Here is a 14,042-nt window from a genome sequence, read left to right as displayed (position 1 = left end):
AAATTAGCGACGGAGTCATCCGGCCGTCCAGGCAGTCATTAATAACACATCCACCGAGACCAAGAACAATGCCATCATTCGACGATGATCCTCCCGGGCCTCTCTGACAGCCGGTTGGGGGGTTCCTCCGGGGGCGGCGTCACCCAGCAATCAGCCACAGTCACGTGCCCGCTTAGCCCAGCCGCAGCGTGACCGCACCAACACAGAAAAAAACCCTAGTCCCACAAAGAACATCCCAAATTGACCCGGTCCATCTTCAATCCTCACTGTCGACAATACCCGTACGACACGACACGAAGCCGCCCACCATGGTATGTTGAATGCGCAATTTTTCGATTCGGGCTTTTTTTTCGAAGCCGTTGGGGGTTCGTTATGCTGATGAATTTTAGTCGACATCCAAGGTCAAGGCTGGTCAGCTCTGGGGAAAGAGCAAGGAAGACCTTTCCAAGCAGCTCGAGGAGTTGAAGACCGAGCTCTCCCAGCTCCGTGTCCAGAAGATCGCTGCCGGTGCCTCGTCGAAGACTCAGAGAATGTGCGTTTGAACTCGAAGCCCTTCCTTGTGCATCTGCAATTCTACCTCGAAAAATGAAACCCCTCATGGCATGGAAATTTATTGGAAAGACAACGAAAACGACAGACTGGGAAGAATCGGGGCCTACCAGAATCGCAGATTGCGCAATATACACAAGATACAATATTTGGGGACATGAATGCTGATTTGCTGCGGTTCTACAGCCACGACGTTCGCAAGTCGATCGCTCGCGTTCTCACCGTCATCAACGCCAACCAGCGCGCCCAGCTCCGTCTGTTCTACAAGAACAAGAAGTACACTCCTCTTGACCTCAGACCCCGCCTCACCCGTGCCCTCCGCCGCAGACTCACCAAGCACGAGGCCACCCTCAAGACGGAGAAGCAGCGCAAGAAGGAGATCCACTTCCCCCAGCGGAAGTACGCCGTCAAGGTATGCCTCCTGCTGCATCACCATGCGGACAAAAAATCCCGCAATCGTTGAGGCATTTTCAATTCGGGCCAGCTGAGTCACTAATGATGAATTTCCACAGGCCTAAATGAAGACCAACGTCGTTTCTGGATCTGAAATGGAGTTACGGGAAGGTCGTTATAAAAGATGACGAGTTCGACCTAGAAACCTTGCGTGCGTGCGGGGGCTTCGGGTTTCTGCAAAAATCTTTTAAAGGTTGATTTTGTATCTTAGAGATATGAGATGCAGGTCAATAATACATGAAGGCTTTACTTGACATGACATGACAATGCGACTTTACTTTTTGAATGTGCGTTACGGGTTTATGCTCTTGGTTCGGCCTGCCAACTTGTCCTGGGAGGTATCGTTGAGGCATTTGAGAGGCCAGTTCGGTTCGATCCAGAGTCTACCTTAAGACATGCTTAGATATTTTTCATACTACGGAGTAGCGGTTTTCTGACGACCAGCTTTGTCGTTGGTACCCTCTGTTTCTCCGACATGAACCTCTCCTGAGGAACTCGAACATATTCATTAGACTCATAACTATAATTTACTAACTTGAACCAGCCAACCCAGCAGCCATCAGTGCAGGCGTACGTCCCGTCGCCTGACCGACCGGCGCACCCGACGACTGCGCAGAGCTGTACACACTCGGCTCTAGAGTCCACATGCCCCCGCAGACGCAAGCTCGTAACAGTCCCAACTTCGCAATCATGCGGAAGGAGAGTAGGGACCGCGGCGGATGCGTATCGCTAGAGACTTCGCAGCAGCGGACGCACCGCCGCCGACGCTGCTGCACCTGCGTGCTGGATTTCCCGTTCTGGTTTGCATTGGCATTTGCGTTAGTCTCCGGAAGAGCAGATGCAGCAGGCCTACAAGGGATCTTCTTGATGATGTCCACGTCCCGGTTCCGGCGGTACATCTCGGTGCGGCGGTCGTTGGACAGGCCCAGCCAGCTGTAGTCACCCATGTAGATCGTGATGCGGTCGATTTCCGTCTTCAGCGCGGGGACCGTCTGTCGGAGGATGGTGGACACCGCCGGCACCAGCACGGGAGGCACACGGGCGTTGACCAGGAGTTCCTTCTCCGGGCCTGGCCGTTCCGCGTCGCCGAACCCGGCGCCGTGATAGGCGTGGCGCACGGCCGAGTCCACGCCGGCGAGGAACTTCTCGTATGCGTCGATACGGATCGGTGCGGATTCCAGTGTTTGGTAGATCTCCGCGTAGTAGACGCGGGCATCGCCGCTTAGAGGGGCTGCGGTCGCGTAGCCTGCGTATATCCCTCGCAAGCCCCGGCAGATGAACCGCAGGAATGCGCGAGACATGCTTGAGAGGAGGATGATGAGAGGAAGGGAGCTTGTGGATTTCACTGCCGGAAATAGAGGTTAGCATGGCTGACCAGGTATGTAGAGGCGAGGCACCACGAACACTTCTGTGTAAATGCCTCCTGGTCGCCGGATAGGCTTTCAAAGTCATCAGCGAGGTCGAACAGCTCGTTCAGCACGTAGAATGAAAAATCAAGGGCCCATTTGGTGTTTCCGAGCACCATACGCAAGACATCTATGCAGCAGAATACGGTTAGCACCAGCTTCGTTGTGAATCAACCTAGATATTCTCACCAGGGTCATGCGGTTCTGTGGCGCCGCCTTTGTTGTACTGGAAGAAGAATGCATATAGAACCGACGCATGGCGAAGCTGGAGGACGGCCCAAGGTATAGAGGATGCGAAGCTCCGCGGCGTGTATTTGTTCTTGAATCCCAGAGCAGCTTGAATACTCAGACAGCGAGGAATGTAAGGATGGTTCATAAGTTTATCCTGCTCTACTGTAAAGTTGCAGTTTATAGGCAAAGCGCGGTACGCTTCGTTGATGAAGGTGGCTTGCGCCTCTGTACATTTGTTAGCGGAAAGGATCATTGCAACGATCGAAGGAGGTGAACTAACCGGGTGTCAGTTGGCGTACAAGAATCAACAGAATGTCGTCTGTATTTACGTCGCTTCCACATCCCCGACAGAACGCTAGAGTCAGCGCTGCAATAGCAGCCGAATATTTGTCTAGTGCTGTATCAGAAAATGCGCCGATTCATAACCTTGCAGTCAAGACACGTACTCTCATCATGAAGTCCGCCCTCAGCCCCGTAAGAGTGTTCCGTGAGCCTTAGGTGAGTTTGTCCCTCTCCGTCAAGCATTACAGCAGCGCAAGCGTTTGGTGAGAAGCTGATATGAAGACCTGCTGCAAATCCATAGGTCAGCGTGGTTGAGGCAATGCGATACCGAAATATTACTGACCTGAAGGCTCTGGCGGGTGGTGAAAGCCCGCCTGAGCCAAGCTGGTTACAGTGTTTGCGTCGTCGACTCCATTGAACACAGCCATGGTCTTGGGATCATAGAAAACCACAGAACCGTCATCGTATGTGATGGCGAGCACATTGCCATACTCGATCTGGTCTATCGAGATGGCGTACTTGTCGGAATAGACATCATCCAACCGACGCAGCTCCAATTTCGGCTGCCTCAATTGTCAACAGCGATACAAACGACCATCAACGTCAAAGTGCTTACCTTGACCTGGGCATTGTTTTTCTTCGAAGGGACGTCATCAAATTTCGGATGAAGAGTCAACGGACCGGTGTCCAATTGCCACCGTACAATGACGCTTGCCGGGCCTTGTTGCTGAGGATGATCCTGCGTGACGTGGAGAGGGGCTGAATAGATGGCGACCACCCAAGGATTTGCCGTTGAGCCCGCTGGGTTATCGAGGGCTGGAAGCACAATGTCCAAGCCGGTAAGACAATAAAAGGAGTTGGTAAATGAGGGCAAGCCCTGTGCATTGTCTCCCGCATTGCGGTTCGTGCCTGGCACGTCGCACTGGGATTCGACTTTGCAATGGAGGAAGCGGAAGGAAGGAACAGGCCAAGGGGCTGGCGGTTTTTGCTGGCCAGGGTCGTATTGAGTCGGGGTCCAGGCGATGTGAACGCGATAAAGACAAATTTTCTGGCATGCTGAGTGTGTGGCAACGAGGATGCCGCCCTGCGTAGATACCAAAGCCGCGTGGGTCAGGAGTCGGTCTGAGTAGCCTGTATTTTTGAGTTCTGCAGAGATCTCTGCCCATCTGCTGTCGGGATTCTGATACAACAGTCGGATGATTCCGGACCTGGTCACGCAGACCAAACCTGCCTTATTGACTGGATGGAACGGGCCGATTGGACGACGTCGAAATGGCGAGTAGGCCCAGCGTCCCTGCACCTTTGCCGCTTGATAGAAGGAATGCACCTGTACGACAGTGAGCCGAGGGTCCAGGAAGGTCTCCAGATCGGCGAATACGCACCGTGCGTTGGGTGTTCAACCACATCATACCCACTATTTGAGCGCCGTCATCATCAGGATCGAAAGCTGCTTGACGATGACCAGCAATGCTGTTGAGTGCAATTGAAATTGAGTAGATGGATACCCTTCCTGAAGAATCTGCCACCGCCAGTTCGGCCCCTGGCTCATTCCAGCACAGATGAACCAAGGTGTGCCCTCCATGAGCATCGGTGACTGGCAGTAGAGGGGTTTCCTCACTGAGTACCCATTTTCCATCTGAGGGTCGACACTGGAGATGACGGACATTGACTCTCAGACCGTCCTGAGAGATGTATGCAATACATCCAAGTTTTGACCATGCAATCTTCCTGATGTAACGTTAGTTTTGGTGCCATGCTTGTAAACTCGCAAGCTTAAATCCTGATACTTACTGACAACAACCTATCAGTCTCATTTCATCTAACCGTTGTGCAAGACCTCTAGGAGAGGGAGTAGAAGGGGATAAACCCAGCTCGAGGGAGCCGGGCTCTCCAAACAAATCGTCAACATTGATGCCGTCTTCCATGATCAAGGGCATTTTGAACAGGTATCGTGTCTTGATTTACAAAATCGATGACGAGGTACAGATTCAGAGAAGTGCCAGCACCATCATTATCCTCCAGGCATTAGAAGTGATGGCCTGCGAGACTGGAGAACCCGTTCCAACGTGCGCGCGATATCCAGACGATCGAACGCACAAGATGACCACGAATTCTACCTAATTAGGAAAAATTCAACAATATCATATCAAAGAGTTCTCTGCCATGATAATAATTTTCACCTTATCATTATGCCTTTTGTCTCACACTTCTATCAGTAGCATCATCACTGTTCGTTCTCCACAATTCATTCAATTAAATGAAGCTGATCAGTCATCCGTCATGTGATGTCATGTGGGCCAATCTCCCGGCCAACCGCTCAACCTGCCATGATTGGCGCTTTCGACTCTATATCGACGGATACAACAAAAACCCTTCAGAACGTCGGCGAGCTCGGTAGAAAATGCATCCTCGCATTGATCTACACATTCCATTTGATGGGCTATGTGTTTTCAAGTTAATATTGCACATTCAAATACTCTGAACATGACATGTCCTGCGATATGAGGAGAAAATGGCAACTTCACCACTTTATGGGATCGTGTCTGCCTTTCGACAATGCTAGAGCTTGATGGACAGTCTCCATAGTCACAGATTGAAACGTAAGATCTCAGTATTCTTGCAACTAGAGGCAAAATTCGTGGATATTGAAGCCTTCCAAGCTGACCTGATACCTTCATGTGTTGAGCCCTCCGAAGTGTGGCCCCAGGCATCTTATGAGGTTGACCAATGAGACTGTAGCAATCAAGGACGGGAACAATCAGCCTAAAACTCTGCAATAATCATCATAACAATAATGCGTCAATACCACCAGAATCATCTGATCATAAAGTTAATGAAAGTTCAGCTAGGAGTTGAATGGATGAGATAGCTCTTGGTTGATCTTATCTAACGCAGCAGCAAGCATTCAGATGGCTCTATTGATTTCGTCAAATTGCAGTAGACCGTCCCCTATGTTGTAAGGTAGTCTTGTAGATATCCTTTGCTCCGTCTTAGCCACAAGACCCGTTCCTTTCCCTTGCCAAAGAACCCTTAACTGCTACCACGAAGACAATGACGATCTCCATTGCCGTCGGATGATACCTTATATATTGCCATTACTCCCAACCCTTCACTTTCGCCAGCAGCCGACAGCAACATTCCTTCTGACATACCACATGTTGCTCTTCGACCCTGATCAACCCTAACGGCGATTTCATTAACTAGTCTTGGTCCATGAGTCCTTTCCACCACGTCTGATCCATTATTTGACTAAACCCGTCGGCGGTGCCTCTTCCTGTCGTCTCTCCCCGTGGTCAGTCAAAATAAACACAACCATCGGCACCAAGCGACAGAGGCCAGACAGACAGACAGACTCTTCTCAAGAACAATCTTTCTTCCACCACAACACCAACCACTTCTTCCTCCAATGGCTTAGGTTGTGGTTATTCACTCTCCCCTGCTTCATCATTCTCGCCTAGTCTTTCTATTTCCCGTTTACATTAATCCCTCGGTCAAATCGTCTTCCTGAATTTCTCTCCGTCAACTAGTCTTAATTCCCAGCCAAAAGCTGGTTCGACTCTCTTTTGAGGCGAGATTCTGATTTTTCTCCGGATTACTTTACCTCAATTACGTGTTCCATCTTTCCCATGATCGTATCTCAGGGCAACTTCTAGCTTTTCCCTGTGAAAAGCTCCTCTTTCTTCCCTATCGCCCTTTCTCCTTCTCTCTCGACGTATTTTCCTCAAGAAATACGTGAATCATCACAGCTCTCATGGCGCCGTCTTCAACCACCACCGCTTCCTCCTTAACCACCTCATCATCTACCTCTTCCTCACAAACCTCTACAATCTCAGACGAGAGGTGGAATCCTAAGTTCATGGATGATTTCGACCTTTCAGAGCTTTCAGAGCTGAGCTCTCCGCCAGCATCCCCTCAATCCCCTCCGAGCTTCATTCCCTCGCCGCCTCCATCTCAAGACACGGGCGAGTCGTCTAGCGCCGCACGCGGCCAAGACGGCCTCTCCCCCGCCAGAAAGAAGCGTCGCGTAGCTACACCAAAAGAGCGCACCACGCAACACCTCGATCTGTCCAGGGATTCAGGGCTCAGTTTTGGCGAACAGCAGGCGCAGGTTGATTTACTAGTCAAAACTCTTCGTCGTCACCGCAAGATTGTCGTCATCGCGGGTGCTGGTATCTCCACGTCTGCAGGCAGTATGCACTTCCTTCAGCCTCATGGTGGATGACAGAAGAACAAACACGCTAATTGGCTGATCTATGATTATAGTTCCTGACTTTCGCTCTACTGATGGCCTCTTCAAATCCCTCCAGAAGAAACACAACCTCAAAGCTTCCGGCAAGCTTCTGTTTGACGCTGCCGTCTACCAGGATGAGTCCTTGACCGCCTCCTTTCAGGATATGGTGCGGTCGCTGTCGGAAGAGGCGGCCAAGACCTGCCCGACCGCGTTCCACCACATGCTCGCTCGTCTAGCACAGGAGAACCGGCTCACACGACTGTACACTCAGAATATCGATGGTATTGAGACATCAATGCCTCCTCTGGCAACCCAGATTCCTCTGAACGTAAAGGCTCCCTGGCCGCGCACGATCCAATTGCACGGAAGCCTGGACAAAATGGTCTGCCAAAAGTGCCGTCATCTGCTCGATTTCGACCGGGAAATGTTCAACAGGCCTGACGCTCCTGAATGCCCCGAGTGCTCAAAGAATAACCAATTTCGCATCGAGACTGGACAGCGCAGTCATGGGATTGGCAAGATGCGACCGCGGATTGTGCTGTACAACGAGCACAACCCGGACGAGGAGGCGATTACCTCGGTCATGAACGCAGATATCCGGTCACGGCCGGACGCCCTGATCGTGGTCGGCACCAGTCTGAAAATCCCCGGCGTACGTCGCCTGGTGAAAAGCCTCTGTTCTGTGATCCGCACGCGTCGCAACGGCGTCACCATGTGGATCAACAACGAGCCGCCTGCCGGCAAGGAGTTCGAAGACTGCTGGGATTTGATGGTCAAGGGCGACTGTGAAGAAGTGGCGCGACTCGCCGGTCTGAAACGGTGGGATGACGATTCTGAGGACGTGTTTGACGAGTGCAACTCCTCCGAAGTCGAGCGGGTGAAGAAGGAACAAGGTGCTGTATCCATTGTCATCCGAACGCCGAAGAAGAAGCAGAAGACGCAAACAGGAATTCTTACGCCTTCCTCTAGCCACGACGAGGAGTCAGCAGAACTGCGACACAAGCACCCATCGAACGGCGGCTCTCTCAATAATCCCGCCAGCCGGGGACGCAGTCTCAAAGATGTGCTCCACAAGGCGAAAGGCGGCGAACCCAAGAAAGCCGCACCGAAAAAGAGTGCGCCCAAGAAGCGAGGCAAGAAAGTCGAGCCGGCGCACAATGCAAAGATCACCGCCTTTAGCAAAGTCACCAAAACCGCGAGGGCTGCGACTGGCGATGCTGGCAAATCTGTCAAACTGGAGAAGGATGATGCGAAACCGATGCATCCACTTCCGCCTGGTGCGGCGCGCAATAACGGGCCTCTCTTCCCTAACCTGGTCGGTAAAGGAAACACTTCTCCGTGCGGTGGACTCTGGAGCAACCCTGACACGATTTCTCCCAAATCGGTTCCGAAGGGAATGAAGGATCTGCTCAATCCTCCAAGTCCGTGATGTTTCCAGTTCAAGTTTGGCCTTTGTGTACTATTATTTTCTGAACTGAGGACGACCGGACGACCGAGCCTCAGATGTTGTTCGCGGATACCACTGATAGACTATGTTGCATATTTGGCGTTGGGTATGGGGATGATCTGAATTCAATGCACTATGTCTTGCATTGAGGCTGAATAGTCGATGGATGTACATGCGGCTGGATTGTCCTGTATTTCTTGCTGTATACTCTACGGGATCATGATACTTACTGGACGCATGCGATATGCGGTTGTTGAAGACCGGCGTTGGTGATATTGCTCCTTGCACTTGACAGCTCCGATGAGCTGCTGAATCAATAATACGTGTCAATGACACGAGTTCATCGAACAATTCTTCTGTATACGTGGTGCTCATCAATCAGTATTCATTGCGTAGTCTGATGTCTCCTCTTAAGCAAAGCATTCCTGTGTCTATCCCAAACCCAGCCCACTCTGCAGCTGCGTCCCAGGCCCCAACTCATCTTCGCTCTCTGTGTCATCCGCAGCATCTGGATCCATCGTCCGCCTCGGTCGCGAATCGCGATCCAGATCTTCCACTCGATCAATGTCCTCTTCTTGTGTCTCATCTTCATCCTCCTCCTCGTCAACATCCTCATCCTCCTCCTGCTCGTCTTCCTCAATTTCCTCCTCATGCTCCAACCCCTGTTCTTGTTCCTCCTGGGTATCATCGTCATCTTCCTCCTCCTCCCCAACCTGAGCACTAGACGAACCCCCCTGAACCCGCTTCACCCTCTTCGCCTCACGCACCGCGCTCTCCTCATCATCTTCCTGTGTTTGCTGCACAGCCCCAGCCTCGTCACCAACCCCCGCCCCAGACTTCCTCCCCTTCCGCTTCCCAGCCTTCATCTCCGTAAACGCCTCCAGTTCCTTCTCAAGCCTAGGCTGGAACGCCTCGAATTCTAACTCGGATAATGCGGCGAAGACATCCGCAGGTGTAACCGTTCGTTTGAGCGTCGCCTCGTTCGCGCTATATTCGTCAGCATCCACCCACACCCCGCTTCGCCAACAGTGAGCAGGAATGGAAAGAAGGGAAAGACGTACTGCGAAGCAAGATACGACACAAACACCGTCGCAGCCTTCTGGATCGCTAGCACCGCATCTTTCTGGATGGCTGTGTTGGGGGGTAGGACTGCTTTCGCTAGTCGGAGGGTGAGCGATCGCGGGAGGAGGTAGTCCTGCATACACCTGTCAATCTTGCTGTAGGTTTAGCAAATCGGGGATTGGTTAGAAGCTACCTCGATACTCACGCCCTCGGCACGAGCCTTAAGCTGCTGCTCTGTTGCTTGGACATTCTGGGCTGGTGAGGTCTGCGTCTGCGGTTGCGGCGAGGGGCCGTCTGTGTCGGTTGGGGCATCGGTGGATTTCCGGGTGGGCATTTTTGCTTGCTTGCTTGCTTGCTGTTTAACGGTGCATCGAGTTTCTGTGAGGTGTTGCTGGTGATTGATTGTTGTGGTGGGTGGTCAACTTATGCTGTGGTTGATAGCTTGAGGTGGATGACGCGAAAAGTCCGCGGGCGCGAGGTTTCGCGCGTGGCGAGCTTTATCTGACTTGAGTTGACCGCTGGGTAGTATCGACGAATGTACCTATCTAGAATACTGCGTGCACTTGATGGTGTGTAGTATAATCTGGGTAGTATTTAGGGGAATTGTGTCGTATTAAATTCTTTGGAAGGGCAGAGTTGGAAGATTACCAGGTAAGAATTACTAGTGCGCAGGTATATATATTTCGCGGAATCCTCAATGCACCATCGCATACTCTGGAATTTTTCAACCACTCACCAAATTGGATCGAGCCAAATCAGGGTTATCTACCAACTATTCCCGTAGATCAAGACGGCATGAGCGAGGTCGTTTATGTGAATTGGGAAGAAGTTGTATCTCGACGGGTCTGCTACAGTACTGAATGTTGAGGATGAGCTAGATAAATGCTCACATGGAAGATAATTATGTAGAGGCCTGGTCTACAGGTGGCCATTGCAGGATGCTCAGGATGCGGAAGTGATCATGAATGTGGTAGAATCCCAGATATTGTTATCTATCTAACGTACTGTCCAAAGGAAGACTCAAGAACCGGGACAACGCCTTTTTGGTATCCATGAATAACTGAATAAGCTGAAGAAAGAAAAGACCGTTCTCATCGTACCGTCTACTCCGCCATCTCCTCGTCGTCCCCCTCGCCATTACCCCAGAGACCCTCGATCTTGAACTCCGCAGCCCACTCGGGGACAATCTGTTTTGTGTCAACACCTGACTCGACAGGGGCAGTCGAGCCACCCTGGGCGGTCGTCACGACAGAAGGCAGGACTGGAGCGGTGGCCCAGCCCTGGATGCGTCCATCTCTCCAGTCGTTGATCACGGTCATGGCGGCGCTCTCAAGATTTGGGATACCGCCCTTGCCGAGACGACCGCGTTTGCGAGCGACCTGGATCAAGAAGTCGGTGGTCTGATCGTTACCCGACGGGAAGAGCGGCGGGATGTTGTAGAGTTGAAGCATCTTCGACATGAGCTGCTCGGATGATGACAAACGTCTGAGGAGCAGACTGACGGCGGGGATGGGGTCCTCAATCTGCTTGGGTGGGACGGCATTGAGCAGAACCAGGCGAGCATGCTCGTCCTTCTTGCTCTTGCTCTTCTTCTTATCGCTGGAGTTGGGGAAGACGATACCGGGCGAATCAATGAGTTTGAGCTTGCTGTCCAGCTTCACCTGTCTCAGACTGGTGGTAACGCCGGCCTCGGCGCCAGTGGGGCATGCGTTGCTCGAGCCCTTGTTGAGACGAGCAGTCAGCGCATTGATGACGGACGACTTGCCCACGTTGGGGTAACCGATGATGCCGACCGAGATTGACCGCTTCAGCTGCTTGTTGGCGGCATATGACTTGAGGGCGCGGAAGAGCGTCTCCGAGGTGCCCTTGACCGTCAGCTGCTTGTGGTCGAAGGTGTGTGCGTTGGCCGAGCCATTGGCCGCCTTGAGAGGCAGCGTGGGGAAGGATCGGCGCAAGTGCAGCAGCCAGCCCTTGAGCACAGGAGGGGGGACCAGATCGATCTTGTTCAGAATCAAGATCAGTCTCTTGGAGCCTCCGTCTGCAGCCATCACTTCACGCTCGACCTCCTTCGACCGGGTGCCTTCCGGATCACGAGCATCGAGCACGTACAAGATCACATCCGCAGCCTCAACGACCTGCTTGAACACCTTGTCGAACGCCCGCCGTGAATTTTCTTTCGAGATGGGTTGTGAGACCAGCTCGGGGATATTCTCGCCAAGCGTAGCCCCGCCTTCTTTCTCGTCTTCGTCCATGCCGTCCACATCATCATCATCATCATCATCATCATCATCATCATCCTCGTCGTCGTCCTCGTCCATTTCGTCATCCTCATCACTCTCATCACCGTGTTCGTCCTCGTACTCGGCGGCCCGCGCACGGGCAGAGGCAAGCAGAGCAGCCATGGGATTCGACGAGTCAAGATCATCCTCATCCATATCCTCATCAATCTCATCATCGTCGATCATAGCGTTGGGGACAGATTCTCCATCCTGTGACTGCTGCTTCTCGGCCATTCGTCGAGCACGTGCTTCCTCCTTGAGACGCTGTTGCTCCTCTGCCTTCAATCTCTTCTTTTCCTCGATCTCATGAAGAATCTTGTCCTTGAATGGGAACAGATTGGGGATACCGGGATCCTTCTTGACCTTGGAGCGCCATTCGGGGTTCTACCGACAAAGACATTAGTTCCTTCGTCGATTTCGCGGATAACAAGAAGCAAAATACCTTCTTCGCAAGCTTTCTCGCCTTCCGTTGCTTCGCCGCCGCGGCTTTCTCAATCTTGTGTCGTAGGCGGACGGGCTTCCGCTTCGAATTCTTGCCTGTACTCGACGGTCAGCGACTGTATCCATCGATTACCTGAATGAAATCATACCGAAATTATTCTTGACCATCTTGACAGACTACAGACACAGCCTGTCTGAAAATGCACTCCAGCAAAGAAGAAGACAAAAGTTCTCCAGATAAGCGGCCCAGATCCTCTTCAGATATTTTTTTGCAAACTTGGGCGACGCCAAGATTTCACCGTGCTAAGATAACCGGACTATCTCTTATGCCGATCTCCGCTCCGCGGCGCTGGAAACACTGGGTTGGCGGAGTTTGGAGTAGATATAATCATGTAGATACTCCATAGAGAGGTGCTATTATTTGTACAGAATCTTCTCGACGTTCGTTGTTGTATAGACGTTCATTATAGATTGGACAGTTGTTACGGTTGACGCATTGCGAGCGCCTCTGATTTAGTATCACTTTCTCTCAACTGTATCTCCAACTTTCAACCCAACATGGCCCATTCCGAAGGCTCATTTTCTGCCCCTCCACAAGTCCATACTTTTGATGGACTTTTGTCCGATTTCGATGGAACGATAGTTGACTCGACGGATGGTTAGTTCTCCTCAAATTATACCGCTGTATCTCTCTAACGGTTATCCTGCAAACAGCGATCGTCAAGCACTGGCACAAGTAAGTCCGGCAAATATACGACTACCTGCGAACAGTATCTAAGTACCGTCCCAGAATCGGCGCCGAGCTAGGCGTGGACCCCAAGGCCATCCTCGCCACATCCCACGGCCGAAGAAGTATCGATGTCATCAAGCTGTATGACCCCTCCAAGGCCAACTGGGAATGTAAGTACTCGCCCTACGCTATCTACCAACCATCGACCCGACGCCCAAGCTGACAACTTGGTCCAAACAGACGTCAGCTACATCGAAGGCCGCATCCCCAAAGAGTACGGTTCCGACGCCGTCGAGATCCCCGGCGCCAGAACCCTCCTCAACGCGCTGGACGAGTCCGGAGCACGCTGGGGCGTCGTGACATCCGGCACCCGCGCTCTCGTCGACGGCTGGCTGGGTGTCCTCAACCTCACACATCCCAAGGTGCTGGTTGTCGCGGAGGACGTCGAGCTGGGCAAGCCCGATCCCCGGTGCTACCTGCTTGGCCGGTCACGGCTGGACCTGGAGCACTCCACGTCCCTGGTGGTGCTGGAAGATGCGCCCTCGGGTATCCGGGCGGGCAAGGCCGCCGGTTTCAAGGTGATTGCGCTGACGACGACGCACACTCTTGAGCAGTGTCGGGAGGCCGGGGCGGATTGGATTGTGGAGGACTTGAGGAGCATTTCGGTGAAGGGCGTCGAGGACGGGAAGCTTCAGTTGGAAATCAGGAATGCGTTCCAATAAAGGGTGAACAGGAGGGGCAAGACCTCACATGGAGTCCAATAGAGGGGTCAATGGTCAATGGTCTAGTCTTTTGTCAATCTTTTTCTGCTTTGTATATAGAATGGTTTACATTACAGAGTAAATATTATAGAATGATAGTACGGTACTTACTAATATTCACCACTGGGATGAAAATATCTTTGCTGCCAGCTTTAAGTGTCTGACTAATA

At 52.1% G+C, this 14,042-nt stretch overlaps 6 protein-coding genes across 6 annotated transcripts, besides 3 other annotated features; 3 read left to right on the top strand and 3 right to left on the bottom strand.

Annotated features, from left to right (window-relative positions):
• Window positions 1-308: 308 nt before the first annotated feature.
• Window positions 309-1,012, top strand: NFIA_015130 (60S ribosomal uL29 domain-containing protein; the record flags this gene model as incomplete). Its single annotated transcript, XM_001264717.1, has 3 exons — window positions 309-311; window positions 390-532; window positions 736-1,012. The coding sequence occupies 3 exons, from the start codon at window positions 309-311 to the stop codon at window positions 1,010-1,012; spliced, it is 423 nt and encodes a 140-aa protein (XP_001264718.1).
• A 520-nt stretch (window positions 1,013-1,532) lies between these two features.
• On the bottom strand, window positions 1,533-4,858 carry NFIA_015120 (mediator of RNA polymerase II transcription subunit 16; the record flags this gene model as incomplete). The annotated part of the gene is made up of 9 exons (XM_001264716.1): window positions 1,533-2,347; window positions 2,407-2,538; window positions 2,598-2,864; window positions 2,920-3,030; window positions 3,086-3,205; window positions 3,265-3,484; window positions 3,538-4,248; window positions 4,304-4,649; window positions 4,713-4,858. The coding sequence occupies 9 exons, from the start codon at window positions 4,856-4,858 to the stop codon at window positions 1,533-1,535; spliced, it is 2,868 nt and encodes a 955-aa protein (XP_001264717.1).
• Window positions 4,859-6,672: 1,814 nt separating this feature from the next.
• NFIA_015110 (putative SIR2 family histone deacetylase (Hst4)) lies at window positions 6,673-8,581 on the top strand (the record flags this gene model as incomplete). Its single annotated transcript, XM_001264715.1, has 2 exons — window positions 6,673-7,111; window positions 7,185-8,581. The coding sequence occupies 2 exons, from the start codon at window positions 6,673-6,675 to the stop codon at window positions 8,579-8,581; spliced, it is 1,836 nt and encodes a 611-aa protein (XP_001264716.1).
• A 449-nt stretch (window positions 8,582-9,030) lies between these two features.
• Window positions 9,031-9,995, bottom strand: cbfA (putative CBF/NF-Y family transcription factor; the record flags this gene model as incomplete). The annotated part of the gene is made up of 3 exons (XM_001264714.1): window positions 9,031-9,586; window positions 9,661-9,794; window positions 9,855-9,995. 3 exons carry the CDS (start codon window positions 9,993-9,995, stop codon window positions 9,031-9,033), a joined length of 831 nt encoding a protein of 276 aa, XP_001264715.1.
• A 2-nt stretch (window positions 9,996-9,997) lies between these two features.
• Window positions 9,998-10,018: a microsatellite.
• Window positions 10,019-10,764: 746 nt separating this feature from the next.
• NFIA_015090 (putative GTP binding protein) lies at window positions 10,765-12,549 on the bottom strand (the record flags this gene model as incomplete). Its single annotated transcript, XM_001264713.1, has 3 exons — window positions 10,765-12,324; window positions 12,383-12,477; window positions 12,531-12,549. 3 exons carry the CDS (start codon window positions 12,547-12,549, stop codon window positions 10,765-10,767), a joined length of 1,674 nt encoding a protein of 557 aa, XP_001264714.1.
• Window positions 11,922-12,020: a microsatellite.
• Window positions 11,923-11,958: a microsatellite.
• A 390-nt stretch (window positions 12,550-12,939) lies between the features above and the next one.
• NFIA_015080 (HAD family hydrolase) lies at window positions 12,940-13,833 on the top strand (the record flags this gene model as incomplete). The annotated part of the gene is made up of 4 exons (XM_001264712.1): window positions 12,940-13,039; window positions 13,096-13,117; window positions 13,172-13,281; window positions 13,352-13,833. The coding sequence occupies 4 exons, from the start codon at window positions 12,940-12,942 to the stop codon at window positions 13,831-13,833; spliced, it is 714 nt and encodes a 237-aa protein (XP_001264713.1).
• Window positions 13,834-14,042: the final 209 nt, after the last annotated feature.

Source organism: Aspergillus fischeri, genomic scaffold (assembly GCF_000149645.3).
Source record: "Aspergillus fischeri NRRL 181 1099437636249 genomic scaffold, whole genome shotgun sequence".
Lineage (NCBI taxonomy): Eukaryota > Fungi > Ascomycota > Eurotiomycetes > Eurotiales > Aspergillaceae > Aspergillus > Aspergillus fischeri.
The sequence above is the reverse complement of the archived record's forward strand: the minus strand, read 5'-3'. Positions and strand labels throughout refer to the sequence as shown.